This window comes from Pogona vitticeps, chromosome 1, assembly GCF_051106095.1.
Source record: "Pogona vitticeps strain Pit_001003342236 chromosome 1, PviZW2.1, whole genome shotgun sequence".
Lineage (NCBI taxonomy): Eukaryota > Metazoa > Chordata > Lepidosauria > Squamata > Agamidae > Pogona > Pogona vitticeps.
This window is the reverse complement of record NC_135783.1, coordinates 170,045,405-170,061,446: the sequence shown is the minus strand read 5'-3', so window position 1 is coordinate 170,061,446 and position 16,042 is coordinate 170,045,405. Positions and strand designations below refer to the sequence as shown.

Genomic DNA, 16,042 nt, shown 5'->3' with positions numbered 1-16,042 from the left:
GTACTTGGGATTATTTATCTGGTTTGTCCTTAGGTCCTTCTCCACAGTAAACTGGCCCAGATGTAACTCTGGACTTCCTTCAAGCACTTTTTAAAGTCACCCCTTTGTTTGGCCCTAAATTCTCAGGAAATGGGATGCTTCTGACCTTGCAAGCCACATCTTGTAGAAAGCTCTACACTTGCACATTTCTGCAGCCCAAACTACAGATCTGTCTAATTTAGAGCTAAGAGTCAAACTAGATGTCAAGGCATATGCATTTTTCTGATAATTTTCTTCCACTACATGATTTTCTCAAAAATGCAATGTATTTGCCTTCCAGTTACCAAACAGAAATCAAAACTTGCTGGAAGATAGAATGCAGATAGGGAAAACACATGCACAAACGTCTTTCACAATTTAAGGACACGCTGCTTCTAATGGTGTAGTAAACATATGGTTTAGTTTGACCCTGAGACTCTCTCCTCTTGTGCGCCAACTCATATCATCTCATGGAAGGGGGTTGAAGAGGTAAGGGAGAATGCTGGCCTTTTGGAGATATCATTAAACAAAGCTTTCTTTGTCTGGTGAAGTTTAATATGAAAATGCACACACACAAACACACCTGTCTCCTTTAGATTGCAGCATTACAAACAGGGCTGTTACCTCCATTCCCAGCACATTTACATGGAAGCAGATGGCAGTCTTAAACCAAATGTACTTTCAAATTAGTATGCTTTTCCTGTAGTGGCTTCTACAAATCTCAGTGTCACTAATAATTAAAACTGTATTCATTTAGTAATGATGCTCAAATAAGAGCTATGGCAGAGCATGCTGTTTATTTCTTACTCTGCCTTGTTCTCATTTCATTTTTTGAACAGGCCAATGTTTATCAGTAGGTATTGGGAGACCCAGTGTGGGGACCAAATGTGGTGTGATGGATAGAGTGATGGATTAGGATTTAGGAGACCTGGGTCTGATTCCATGCTTGGCCATGGAAACTCCCTGGTGGAGGGAGTGGAGCCGATAAACCTTAAATACTTTGGTTACCCTGTTTTGTGTGTTCTGTGACGTCAAGTTGGAACTGAGTTATAGCAACCTTAATAGGGCTTTCAAGGAGTGCTTTTTGCCAGTTCCCCTCCCCCAGTGCATTTCTATGTGCAAGTGGGGATTCAAACCATTCTCCAGAGTCATCGTCCCTTGTTCCATCTACTACTAGAAATCAAAAACCCCATATTAGGGTCAATTGTACATCAGTTTTAACTAGATAGCACATACATAAATAAGCTGTTGTGTTATGTAGTTACATTCCACTTTCTTTGCTTTGTTAGCATAGTATTGTGATTATAGTTGTTTTTCACACATTGAAAAAGCAAAGGATATGCATGCCAGTCTAGGAAGAGGGAAATCCAAACATCAGTTTGTTTTAGGACCAACAAAATGCAACAAAATTCTCTTTGCTTCCTTTGCCATCTAGTTTGTTGAAGAATTAGTTCTCCATCACTCTTCAGTAAGCTAGATGGTGAATACGGCAGAGATTGGAAAGACAAAGGCTCCAAAATTAGGACAGATGTTATAGGTGTGGGCTCCGCAGTTTAGAGCAGGCAACACTGAATTAATTTGTCAATGGTAGCTGCAGTAAATATCAGTAACAATGCATTTTGGGACCAAGGTCTAAAACACAAAAGGTTCTCACTGTACTGAATAAATTGTTAATATATAATATATATTGCTTATAAAAGGACTCTACATACTGTAGGTACATTTTAAAACATACAACATGTACCTGTTTTGTGAATAATGCTTCGTTTATTCATGAATAGGACTGTTTATGTGGCTATGATAACAGTTTTCTAACATAACTGTACTTTCCATATAAAATACACCACATAGATGTGGATTCACTATAATGACCAAGTTCAGTCACTTCTTTAAGAATATGTTGTTATGCTTCATTGGCAGTGTTAGATTTCTTAAAAATTAAGTGGAAGAAAAATACCTGTGAGTCTTGTTCTGCAAATGCTTGCGCAAGAGGTTGTGTAAATGAGTTCACACAGAGATGTAACAGAAGGGTTTCATATCACTTCTGTTTCTCTTTGTGCAAGAGGTGGCAAGTTTGTTGACTTTTGTATATACTGTACAAGAAAAAAATAACTAGGCTTATTTCTGCCTATGTTTTAATCAGTACGGTGCTATATGTGAAATAAGAACTGATTGTTTCTTTGTTTGTTCAGTATAACACATAAATTAGCAGAGTAGATTAATATATTTTAGCCATAGTTTTCAACTATGAATCTTTTGCCTTGCAGTTTACCCTAGTAAGAAATTTTACCCTAATGAAGCAAGAGGGTTCACGGAAATTTCTCCAGAGGTTCAAAGTTGCACAGTGCAACTGTGCCGAGCACACAGCATACAACACAGTGCATCTGTCTGTGTACATTAAAATACTCAATACATTTAGGGTTTTGGGAATCAGTACCCCCTTTCCCCCGCTTGCAGAAACCTGTGAAAAGAAGTGCACACATGTAGATACATGAGTCTGAGATCAGTAGGTTTGGAGGAAACAAAAAGATTCAGAGAAATTAAAAGGCAGTCCATGATTTATTGAATTAAGTGCTTTTGTTAGCTGTTGGGGAGGGGGGAGGAAAAGTCTCTTTCCGCCAACCCACTTGCACATGCCTGACTCTGGATCCAACCTATTTCTTCTTCACAACTACCAATATCCTAAGAAACTTTGCTCCCTCCATTTACCTCTTTGGCTTTCAGACTATATATTTCTGGCGTACTTTTACAGTAAAATTCTATCCTTGTATTATGTTTTATGCAAAGATATTCTAATTTCTTGTAATTGGTATCAGTACATTGTCAGGTGAATTGCTGTAGTAATTTGTCTAATTTGAGCAAACAAAAAGGCCTAAAGGGTCAGTATACTGAGTCTGATGTTGGCTTCTCAAATGGATTTCTATGGAGTCACTACATCATAGCCTGGACAAACCTGCCTTCTAAGGAGCCACAAGGTCATAGTTAACAGTCCCAGGTATTTTTGCTCCATTGATTAACAGCAACATTCCGAGCACTGAAAAATGTAGGAAACGAATGAGTTTTCAGCCAGCTCCAAAAAGGAAGCAGGATGAAGGGAGCATGCAAGTATCCATGGAATTGATCATAATTTTATCAACCAAATGAACAGGTTGCAGAAACATAAACAAAACTGTTCCCAGGAGTTCTGGGTTAATACTCATAGTGCTTACTTTGTTACTTTACCCAAGTGTGTTCCTTCTTTACTCTCTGGCCCTGGTGCAGTTTGAGAAATTCAAAAGGTCTGCAGCTTTGGTAAAAACCAGTCTATAATACTTTCTATTAAACCTGTAATCATTTTCCCTTGCATGTGCTCAGGTCTGGATGCCAGTCCCCCGGCCAGTACTCATGAACTCACCATTCCCAATGATGTGAGTATCGCATCTCAATGTTCTCCATACCATCTTACAAACACAGCAGTCTACAAATGACAACAAGGCTGCCCAAGTTGAGAAAAGCCTTTTATGTCAGGCAAGATATTTCAAAATACTTGTCAGAATAAAATTAATAAATTGCAAGGAATGCAATTGGGAAGGGGAGAAGTTATTGTTGTCTCATGTTTTAGTAATTTAGTATCTGTGAAATGTGACCAACTGACATCTCGAAAGGACAGCAGCATTTTTTGTTTTCCAGAACTACAGCATAAAGGATTTGGATCTTGGAGGCAGATGCTGCCTTGGCAAGATGTCATACAGGATGAGAGTGAAATTGCTTTTCTTCCCCATTCTAATCCTGTTCTTTATGCTGAATAGAGGTTTAAATCAGGACAACAGAGCTGACTGTTAAGAAAATATGCTGAAAAAAATTGTGATTTATTTTGTGGTTGGGAGGGAAGAAGCACAATGAAAGGGATTTCTTGGCTCAGTTTGTGATGGCACAATAGTATTTTGATCTAACAAGAGACACTAATCTGTTTATATGGTGCATATGTAAATTTTGCACTTGAGGATCAACTGTTTCAAATTATAATCCTATACTTGTCAGGATTATAATGATTAAAAATGCAGAGTTTCTTTCAGAATAGTGGCTTCTACGCTAAATGGATGGAGTACAAGTTTAAACAAACAAACAAACAAACAAACAAACAAACAAACAAACAAACAAACAAACAAATAAATAAATAAATAAATAAATAAATAAATAAATAAATAAATAAATAAATAAATGTGTTCCAAAGTAGTTCCAACAACCAGTCAAAAACAGACAGTCAAAACCAGAATACAATAAATGTAACACTTCCTTTCAATTTGTGTATTTAGGAACTTTACATTCAATGCAATTTTTAAAAGTTCTTGTAGTAATGAGATTACTCTAGTGGAGTTACAGTCAAGGAAAATAAAATGTAAAGTTACCTTTCTGCCAATCCATTCCAATTGTGACACCATTTTCATTTCATATCAAAATTGACACTTATTGCTCTAGAAACTGTGAAGAGCATATACTAGACCAAACTAAAACAAACAACAAAAACACCCCACTTCGATGTATTTCTAAAGAAAACAGTGAAATGAGCGGGGGAACTCTTCTTATAAAAGTTTACTTGTCTAAGAAAGTTCTCATTACAAAACTAGTGAGCATTTTCCCTCAGAATATGACATGAGTATGAAAAATGAATGTGTTCATGACAAAGTCATTATTTTTGCATCTTCTTTTTTACTCTCAATTGAGTCAATGATGGATTAGGATTAGGAAAATGGTTCCCTTTCGAATAAAGTGATCATTCCATATTTTAATGAACATTCTTTAACTACTGGACTCTTGTATCAGGTCCCTGCAGATTCCACTCTTGCTTTCTGATTGCTCATAGGACGAACCCCCATACTTTTCAATATTTTACGAGTAGTTATGAGGGGGCCTTGTAGGTCATCAATCTCCACTCAGTGCAGGAAATCCAGAGCTGAAGCATTTTGAAAGATAGCTGTCCAATATGCCTGAATATACCCAGCAAGAAAGAGGGAGATCACTTGGATTGCCTGCACTGTTAAGAAGTTTGCCCCAATGCTTAAAATGAATATACAAGTAAAAAAACACTAAAGAATCTCCTCCTGTATTAGAGCAGCAGAGAAACTAAGCAATCATGTATCATGTCTCCCCTCAGTGTTCCCTTCTCTAAGGATGCATATCTGATTCCTCCAAACTTTCTCCATAGAGCTCATCTTAAAAACTGTTATGTAGCCATTTTAGCTTCTTCAGATTTCTCCCCTCTTTCTTTTTGAGGAATTTTTCGTGTTTGTGTGTTCTGTGTCTTGCCCTAAAGGAACCCTATCCACCTTAGACTCCCTTCTTTTTGACTATTTCTCAACCACTTTTTCCTAAAACCTGTTAAAAACAACTTTCCTAAAGTTCAAAGTGCATGTTAGATTATATACATCTTACCCTTTTCTAGAAGAACAAATCCAAAGAGGACACTCTCACTTCCATCAAAGTTCCTGCTTTTTTCACTTCATTGACCAGTTCTTTCCTGATACTGAGGACTAAAGATAGGGATGAATATAAAAATGGACTGGCTTTTTCAACAAAAACAGCCAGTTTGTTAAATATTCGTCAATCCATATTTGTCAAATTTTAAATCCTGAGAAATATGGATCAATGAATATTTTCATGTTTTTATTTGTCTTCATAATTTTTTAAAAAAACATTCTGCCTACTAGCCGCTGATCAGCTGATCAGTGGGCCGATAGGCATCCACTCAGTCCCACAGCCTACCCCCATCCCCTTCCTCTCCCTACCTTAGCCCCGCTCACCAACACCCCCTTCCCGTAATCACCGCTGCCACCGCCAAAGTCTCCATCTGGCCTCCACAACCACGTCGTGTAAAAAGGGAGACTGCCTGTCCTTTGCAAAGATGGTGGCTGCAGCTTCATTTAGGGTAGGGAAACTGCAGCTGCCATCTTTGCAAAGGGGAGCCTGGATTCGCAGCGGTGATTACAGTAAGGGGGTGTCAGCAGGGGTCAGGGGTGGAGGGGGAAGCGACGGCATGGCAGGGGGTGGCAGTAGGGGGGTGGCAGCCAGGGTGGCGGTGGCAGCAGGGGGGTGGGGTGGGATTTTTTTAAAATAACCCACTCACATCGTTATTCGTAGCTTCATGGGGGCAACTTCGTGCTTCATTAGTTGCCAACTTTTGACGACTCACGAAGCGGGACGACCCATCAAAATGGTAAGTTGTCCCCATCCCTAGTTAGGACCAAATTGAGGAAGTTGATTCTCTTGTCACTTTTTACACCTGGAAAACGAAGTTGCCAGCAAGAGCAGAATTTGGTCAACCTTGCAGTCTTGGCTGAATTGGACTTACAAGAGATGTCAAGATAGCTGGAGTATCTCTTTATCTAGAGATGGGAGTATTCTTATTCATATACGAATACAAATATCCCCGTACAGCTGGAGTTAACAAGGGTCTGAGCCCTGGGGCCAGACTTTCCACTCATGCTTTTGATGGTGGCAGTGGCCTCGCTCATCCTCCCAATCACTCCCAGAGCCCTACTCTCTTCCTTCTCGGCTAGCCACTCCAGGCAAGGGGAGGGAGGATGTGTCTCCCTGCATGGCTGCCAAGTGACCAGCCGAGCAAGAAGAGAGCGGTGCTCTGTGAGTGACTGGAAGGATGAGTGAGACCACCGCTGTAGGAAGTGTGAGTGGACAGTGCAGCTCCAGGGGGCAGACCCTCGTTAACTCCATCTGTGCAGGGATATTCATATTCATATATGAATACAAATACCCCCATCTCTTATCTCTTCATTGCCTTCCATTGAATCACTTCTGATTTGTTTACATCCCTCTTAAAGTGTAACACTTAGAACTGAGCAGTACAGTTTCGGTCTCACTTGCACAGATTAATAATTTACTCTGGGTAATGTGGAATACATTTTTTTTTAAAATCCCAGCTCTTTCCAGGACTCATAAATTATTGCCCTCTTAGTGCACCCTAAATGCCTATTAGTCTTTTTCTGCAGTCACATCATACTGTAGACACATGTTCGGCTTCTGTTGGTAGAAAGGTTGTTAATATTATTTATGATTGACATTTACTTGAAAAATTTAAACAAAATAACAATCTTTCTAAAATTCTGGATCTAATAGATTTGTAGTAGAGTTGTCTGACATAGTCCTGCCTTTAGATAGGAAATTGGGCTAGATCACTTTTATATATTTTAAAATATGTTACTTTAATGTATAGTATGAGCTTAAATCCAATTTTTGCCCAAAATACACTAGATTCATTGAAATGATGTAGTAATCAACACTGATGTATGTTACATGATTCGGCTCCATTTACAATTAAAATTATATTTAGTGTAATTAATGTTACTAATTCAATTGAATCAGGTTCCAGTTGCCCTAATGAGTTATATTCTTGGGCTCTCCCAGGACACTTTTGCATGAAATATTTATAGAAACAAGCAGTGGCCAAGATGCTATCATGTATCCCAGTGTAATTGCAATCCCATAAATTGCAGTGGCAAATTGTCACTCATTGAGAAGTCAGCGTGTTCCTCCTTGCATGCCAGGAGTATAAGAGTTGGCTCTTTAACTAGTAGCAACGCACCACTGCAATGTATACCACTGCACGTGTGCATACGTACATAATAGAATTCTGGTGAGTATTATAAGGTGCCAGAGTGCAGAAAGTAACTTCATTGTTTTGCTAGAAAAGCTTTATCCATTTCTTAGAGTACAGCCAATCTTTGTCAGAGGGCAAACAAGAAGTTTATTTCTTTGGCACCTAATTTTTTGGCAAGACAAGGTGAGAGATTAAGAAGTTGAAACTTCAAAACAACCCACAGGTAGTCAACTTTGCTATGACAGATTGCATCATGAACAAGCATTTTAAGTCAGAGTTGACCATCGGCAATAATATTCTTGTCTGATCAGACTTGGAATTATAAAATGAAATTTCTCATGACTATCTTGTTCAGATCTACTATGGTATGAATGCAGGACTCACAGCTTTTGCAAATGGAATAAAACAATTTTGATTTCAGATTTTCTCAAATAAGATCCAGTCATGCTAACTTAGTAAAAGGACAATAGCATTTTAATGAACAGGACATCCACTTGTGTACAGATGGATAATTCATTCTTTTGGCAGTATCCTGTTCACTACTTCCACATGTATGGCTCCAGTAGCAGGAGCTACTGCAGGAATCGAACCAGATGTTGGTCATGCATAGTCATGTGGTTGATTGTGTGACCAGCTGACAATTAGGCATGCAAATGGGAGCAATCAGCACCTTGTTAACTTCTGCAGTTTGAGTTCTGCATGTCTAAATAGTGAACAAGTTACTGGCCACTGTACTCCAGAGCTAGTTAGTTTTAATTCTATATACCTAGAAACAAAAAAATTGAAGAATACTGTATTTTTCCATGTATAAGATGCTACTTTTTCCTAAAATCATTACACTAAAAATTGAGGGGTGTCTTTTACATGGAAGTAACACATGGAAGCTTCCTCCAGTCATGAGCCTTATGGAACTGACATCAGCTGATGCTGAAAAAATGAATTGCAACACACTTCATTGGAGGTGGAGCCTGTAGACTCAGATTCAACAGGGACTTGTAATGTCCAACGTTCTGAGCCCAGGGACTGAACACTCAACGCTAAGTTTTCTTAATTTTTGGTTTAGCAAAGTGGGCGGGTGTCTTATAAATGGGGGTGTGTTATAAACAGAAAAATATGATAATTTACATTGACTACACTTTCCTCAGAGCACCTTGTGAATTCCATTTAACTGATGTAGTATTGTAGCTAGACCTAGGAATATTTCAGGCCAGAAGCTTTGATGCAACAGAACTTCTTCATGAATTGATATTCAGAATTATTGCACACTTAAGACAATCTAAAAGGGACATGGTGGCACTGTGGGTTAAACTGCAGAAGCCTCTGTGCTGCAAGGTCAGAAGACCAGCAATCGTAAGATCAAATCCACACGACGGAGTGAGCCCTCGTCGCTTGTCCCAGCTCCTGCCAACCTAGCAGTTCAAAAGCATGCAAATGTGAGTAGATAAATAGGTACCACCACGGTGGGAAGGTAATGGCGTTCCATGTCTAGTCACACTGACCATGTGACCACGGAAACTGTCTACGGACAAACTGTCTCTACGGCTTGGAGATGGGGATGAGCACTGCGTCCTAGAGTCAGACATGACTGGACTAAAAGTCAAGGGGAAACTTTAGCTTTACCTAAGACAATCTGAATGACCAAAACATCCAACCCTCAATCGTATCATATCAAAACTGCCCAGAGTAGACCTTTGGTCTAGATGGGCAGGATAGAAATCCAATCAATCAACAAACAAACAAACAAACAAACAAACAAACAAATAAATATCTTTTTGTTGGAAAATGTATTTAATTAAAATATCAAGATATACATGTAAACCAAGAAAAGTCAGGCAGAATAGTCACAAGATATTATTTGTCAGTGTATTGTCTTGTGCTTTATACATTAGTATCCACTATTTGGAGATAATTTATTGTTTAAAAATACATTTTGTTCTACATGTTCCATTATTGTAGTTCCAAGGAACTAGAACGTATATGAGAAATGCAGACCCAATGGACTTATAGGTCCCTTCCAACTCTATTATTCTATGATTTTAGGCAATTTTAAAAAAGGCTCGAATATATAATGACATCTGAGAGGGTTGTTTGTTTGTAAATAAATAGTAGCAATATTTGATGTCAATCTTCATAGAATCATATAATCATCATAGGGTTGGAAGGGACCTTGGAGGCCTTTTAGACCTCATACCATCCCAGACAGATCACTGTGCAAACTTTTCTTGAAAACCTCCAGCAACGGGGCACCCAAAACATGGGGAGGCAAGCTGTTCCACTGCTTAATGGTTCTCACCATCAGGAAATTCCTCCTTATTTCCAGGTTGGATCTCCCTCTGATGAGTTTCTACCCATTGGTTCTTGTCCTACCCTCATGAACAATGGAGAATAAATTGAAGCCTTCTTCCCTGTGGCAACATTTCAGATATTGGAAGACTGCTATCATGTCTCCCCTAAGTCTTCTCTTCATTAAGCTAAACACACCTAGTTCTCTTAGTTGTTCTTCATAGGATTTAGCCTTCTCTCCCTTTATCATCTTTGTTGCTCTTCTCTGCACCCCTTCCAGGGTCTCAGCATCTTTTTTCTATCATGGTGACCAGAACTAGACATGGCATTCCAAGTGTGGCTCCACCAGTGCAGTATAGAGTGTTACTGTCACTTCCCATGATCTTAATGTTATCCCCCTGTTGATGCAGCCTGGGACTGTGTTGGCTTTCTTGACAGTTGCAACGCACTGCTGATTCATCCTTAGGTGATGGTCCACCAGGACACCTAAATCTCTCTCACAGGTACTACTGTCGAGCCAGGTACTACCTATCCTGTACCTGTGGATCTGGCTTCTCCTGCCTAAGTGCAGGACCTTACTTTTCCCGCCACTGTACTGCATCTTATTGGATATGCCCAATGTTCAAGTTGATCTAGATCTTTCTGAATGTTGAGTCTATCTTCCAAAGTATTAGCGTTTCTCCCCAGCTTTGTGTCATCAGCAAATTCGATGAGTGCTCCTTCAAGCCCCTCATCCAGGTCATTTATGAAGAGGTTGAAGAGCACTGGGCCCAAGACGGAACCTTGAGGGACCCCACTGCACACTTCCCTCCACGTAGATGTGGTTCCATTGAGGACCACACATTGAGTGTGGTTGGTCGGCCAGCTGCAGATCCATGTGGTTTGTTTTATCTTATGCAGAAGTAGGTCATGGTCAACGTTATCAAATGCCTTATTGAAGTCTAAGTATACTATATGCACTGTGTTTCCATGGTCCACTAATTTAGTCACTTTATCAAAGAAAGCAATAAGATTTTTTTTGGCATGATCTGTTCTTAGTAATCACCTTGCTATTTTCTAGGTCTTCACAAATCTGCTGCTTGATTATTTTTTCCAGGATTTTCCCAGGTATTGATGTCAAACTGATTGGTCTGTAGTTTCCTGGATCCACTTTTTCCCCCTTTTTGAAGACTGGAGTCACATCAACTTTTTTCCAGTCCTCTGGCAGTTTGCCCATGCTCCAGGACCTCTCAAAGATTGCATTCAGTGGTTCCGAGATCGCATCTGCCAGTTCTTTTAGGACCCTGTGACATAAACCATCCAGTCCAGGAGACTTGAACTCATTCAAAGCAGCGAGGTGTTCTTTTACCACTTCCTTACCTATTTTGACTTGCTTCTCTCTCCTGTCTCCCACAGTGCTGCTTTTGACAAGGTGGACCAATTTTTCCTTTTGCGTAAATACAGATGCAAAAAAAAGCAGTTCTGCTCTCTCTACCTGTTGCCTGTCACCTTCTTGTCACAAAGTACAAACTATTACATTTATGTGGACTTTATTTTTAAAAATTCTACCATGAAATGTAATACTGAATTTTTTATCTGTACCATGATAATGGAAAATGTCACAAATAGTTAACCATGTAGATATTAATTTTTAAAAAGTTTGTCATTTTTCTTAAAAATATTTATGATAGCTAAACATCTCAGTTCATTGACCATTCATATGATTTTGCTCAATATTCCAGTTTCTTTCTCCTTCTTTTCTATTTGTTTTCCACATTTTAAACATTTCATTTAAGACGTTACATAAGGAGGTTTGTATATTTAGTGTACTTTACTGAGAAACATCTGTATGTTCCACTCTTGATTATTATCGAGACCCATTCATGATAAGATGTATGAGAAAAGCCAAATGGGCACCAAGAACCAGTTACCTTCTTATCCCTACTTTTGGTTCAATCTAATCCTGCTTCATTCAAAGCACTGGGGTGGGCAGGACAGGGGACATTCAGCTAAATGGACCATATCATAACTTGGCAGATCAAAGGCCTTCCTGTTGTGCCTTCCTTTCCCTAGTGCTGAGTACAGAACAAATTCCCCTGCTTTATTCTGAGGATGTCTGGAAGAGAGAAAGGGCCTCATGTGTTAGGCTGGTGACAAGGACAAACAGTGGGAAAACCAGCTCTCAAAAACAAGAGTCCTGTTGAATGGGGGTGTGGTGGGAGGGGCAAGAGAATGAGGCATGAAGCTGGCTGGAGAGCAGTAGCTCTAGATTCAAAAGTTCACCAGTTCTCTGCCTCATAGGCCTTATTCAGGAGACAATAGTTAATTTATTTCAAATGGAAGTAAAGTAGCAAATGCAATCAAAATGTATATGTCAATGCAAATGTGTCATGATGCAGGCACCTAAAATCTAAAATGCTCAGTTATTTGTGCTGATGTCTGTATCACTTTCCAGAATGAGAACCCTGGTGACTCTGTTTTATAATATAACAGAAAACAGAGGGTTTTCATAAGGTAAAAACTGGGTGAGATCATCAGGATGAGAGCACAGTGAAGCAGGAGAGAGATGATAATTAAGCCCTCCCAGTATAATAACATTTCTGGATCAATAAAATTAAATTTAGTAGAAAGAGTTGTCCTGGGACATTTGATAAGCTCTGTAATATTTGATGTTCACAGTCTTTAAAACCAGAAGACTCTGCTTAAGAAGTCCCTTTAAAAGTCCATGCCTTTTTTCTAGCTAATAGGCTGCATAATCGGACGCCAAGGGACCAAAATCAATGAAATTAGACAGATGTCTGGAGCACAGATCAAAATCGCCAATGCCACAGAAGGTTCTTCAGAACGCCAAATTACCATCACCGGAACCCCAGCTAATATCAGCCTTGCTCAGTACCTCATCAATGCCAGGTAAGATTTCCTATTCAGATCCCATTCATGCTCTTTTCACTCAATCTTCATAACTAGTAGAGACAATGATCAGTTGGGTTACCGAGTGGCTACAGTGGCATGGAGTAGATTACAATAACTAATGAGCTGTTTATAATGAAACTTAACAGAATTGTGTAGTTTATGGTTTGAAGTGTTCACAGATAGGGAAGCCACAAATATATTCACACAAAATAAAACGAGAGCCACACTTGGGGGGTAGCAACATTGCTGCTAGGGACAGCTAAAGGTTGTTAGAGTTCCTAATAGGAATGTATACAAAACTCCAAATTTAGTTTGGAACCAATTAGGCTCTTTAGGAAATGGCAAATTCAGACCCATTGTTCCAAGTCAAGATTCAGAAATTTGAAGGTTTTTGCCTCCACTTGATTATAGAAATACACCTATGTGGTCATTTAATCATGAAGAAGTCAAAACAAGACTCATGTTGCATGCTAATACTACTGTTCACAAAGGTTATGAACAGGCCTATGAGGCTTTGAAATCATGCATAGAGCCTGTGACTTACCATTGCCTACCCTAAGTATGCAGAGAATACTGGAAGTGCATGAGCTCCTATGTGCAGCATGTATCAGAGAATAAAGGGAACTGTGAAAACTACTGGTGGTCCATTGTTAACTGAACTCCTTATTACCAAAGATGTGCATGAAATATTGGGCAAACTATGAAAAGAATCAAGTTCTTTATAACTGTGTGTTTCATGAGGCAAAATCATATCCTCTACAAAGCTAACAGAACTGAAACTGAATCTTGGCGAAAGCTTCAACTATAAATGGTTGACAATCTGGCATAAAAACAGCATATTTTCTGTGCAAAACACCCAGGATGTGGATGGTGGGCCACAAATAGAGATGAGTGAATGGCAAATACCCCTTCTAATCTGAGGACACATTTTATGAGGAGTTCCCTAGTCACTAGGCTTTATGGGAAAGATTGCAACTAAAGATAGGCATGAGCCACAGTTTAACAGTTCAGCCCCGGTTCAGTGTGCTGCCTGAACAGGTGTTCCACAGGCTTCCCTCCCTCACCTCCTCCAGGTGATCGCCCACTCACCAGTAACAGTGTGATCTTCTCTGCCCTGCCTCCTCATCTGAGTGGATGGGTGCTGGAGGAGGCAAAGAAGGGAAGTGTGTGGTGCCCATGGAACACTTGTGCAGACACCATGCTGACACCATCTGTGTGACATTCATAGTTGCTTCCTAACTACCACTGTTTCAAAAGCCTTGAACAGGTTTTCAAGCAGAACACCTAGTCTTTGCACCTAGCCCTTCTTAAATCTGAAGTTTGCTGGCCCAGGGAGATTTCTGTAATGTGTGCCTTCAAAATCAGAGAGAAGGGGAAGTGAATCACACTCTGCCACAAGACATTTTAGGACTCCCATTCTGCAAAAATTGGTACACATACTGTAGGCTACACATGTGGCATGGCCAGAACAACCAGCATAAAATGGACATGAATCGGAGGAATTATGATGTCTCTGTCTCTGACATAAAGTTGGACCTGCCTGCTTGCCAACTGTCAAGCTAAGAAGATTAAAATCAAAACTACACCATGTTGAGGGGAGATATTATTTATCTCTTTAATTACTTTACCATATCCTGTTTTTCTCCCAAAAAGAGACTCAAATCATACATATGTGGTCATATCTTAAGAGAGCTGAGCTGCTTCCATCTGAGCTCCTACTGCCAATCAGATCCAGTTATTCTTGCCCTCAGCCTGGCATAAATACCAAAAATATGCAAATCAGGATGAGAGAGAGTACCTGAACACAGATAATTGAAAGGAGAGCTTGGGAGAAGGTACAGCTTCTACATGCCTCTAGTCTTGATATAAAAGTTGTGTTTCATACTTTCTGATTTATATGCTGAAAATGTTAACTATTTTTGTGGGTGGGAGACACAGAATTGTAAATAATCCTTTAGTACTTGTTCTTTCCTTCTTTCTTTCCTATCCCTATTTTTACTTTTATCTATTCTAGGCTGACATCTGAGGTCACTGGAATGGGCGCACTCTAATTTCTACCCATCATCCTTCACTCTGCACCATCTGACCCTGTCAAGCCAATGATACTTCATTCACTTCTACGATCTGTATACTTACTGCTTTACACAATACCCCTCTTGACGCCTTGGATACATTTCTTTCATAACAAATAAATGTATATATGTTTGTGCAGGTATGTGTATGCACATGTATGTGTGTGTGTGTGTATGTATGTAGGTATGATTCACACACATATATATACATGTTCACATACCAATAAGTTTATTTTTAAGTTACATTTGTGCTCCTGGTTTTGTTAAATTTATGCTCCAGACCAGTCTACGTTTCAGATGTACAATTCTAATTATTCTAAATAGGTTTTGCTGGGTTTTCCTTTGGTAAAACTTCAGAAGAAGGTTGTTTTTGCTAGTCTCTATTTAGCTCTATTTAGCTAAGAAAGCTACCTTAGCATTTTCATTTTAAAAACTCTGAAGCACCTACAGTAGTACTGAGATCAGGACTCAACTAGAACAGTAGTTGCTTTGAAATAGTTTTTTTTTTCTTTCAGTTATTCCATTACTTCCTCCATCTTTGAACCCTGCTTTTCCTTGGCTCATCCTAGAAAAGATGTTTGAATCTGTATCTTTAGAACATGGCATGGCTTTCTCCCATTTCATGGTGGAAGCAGAACATGCAGGAACCAATGAGCATTAATAGAATGTGCATCAACTATTGGTTCCCATGTGGTCTATGCTCAGTACGTAAGCCATTTTCATCATCATGATGAGATTAAGATGAGGAAAACTTACATTAAACATAGAATTACTTCATGGAAACAGAGATGATAGAATTAAATTCTAAGTGTGGCAAGAATTCATGGAAGTATTCTTACAACAACAGACTTTTAGACTTAGCTCAGGAAGCTCCAGTTTCTGTGAGCCTGCTGTGTTTGTCAGTGTTTGTATTCAATAAAAGTCTGTGCAGCTCTACTATTAAACAGGTCTATCTTTAGTCATGTTGCCTTTTTTGGTTTTCCTTGACAGACTGTGTATTATCCTATCTCCTTTGACTTCGTGCTTTTCTTCAACAAGAGTGGGTTCAGTGACCTATCCAGTAGGATCTCTCTCCTGATGAAACTGCTTCCAACAGCAGAATTGGGAGAGTGAACTCCCTTCTCTCCGGTGCAACTTCATGCCTTCCTCAAATTTGCTCTGGATGATTCTTAAACCCCCAATGCAA

The 16,042-nt window shown here is 39.4% G+C and overlaps 1 protein-coding gene across 17 annotated transcripts in view; it reads left to right on the top strand.

The window, feature by feature from the left end:
• The window catches only part of PCBP3 (poly(rC) binding protein 3), a 111,501-nt gene extending 95,695 nt beyond the window's left edge, over positions 1-15,806 (top strand). For 12 of the 17 annotated variants that reach the window (XM_072977098.2, XM_072977067.2, XM_072977062.2 and 9 more), the window contains 3 exons: positions 3,373-3,425; positions 12,612-12,781; positions 14,799-15,806. In XM_072977098.2, the coding sequence (XP_072833199.1) occupies positions 3,373-3,425; positions 12,612-12,781; positions 14,799-14,835 (260 nt within the window). In that variant the 3' untranslated portion in view covers positions 14,836-15,806. Of the gene's footprint in view, positions 1-3,372; positions 3,426-12,611; positions 12,782-14,798 lie in introns of those variants that run through there. The other 5 variants (XM_072977145.2, XM_072977132.2, XM_072977136.2 and 2 more) reach the window with 3 other exon arrangements.
• Positions 15,807-16,042: the final 236 nt, after the last annotated feature.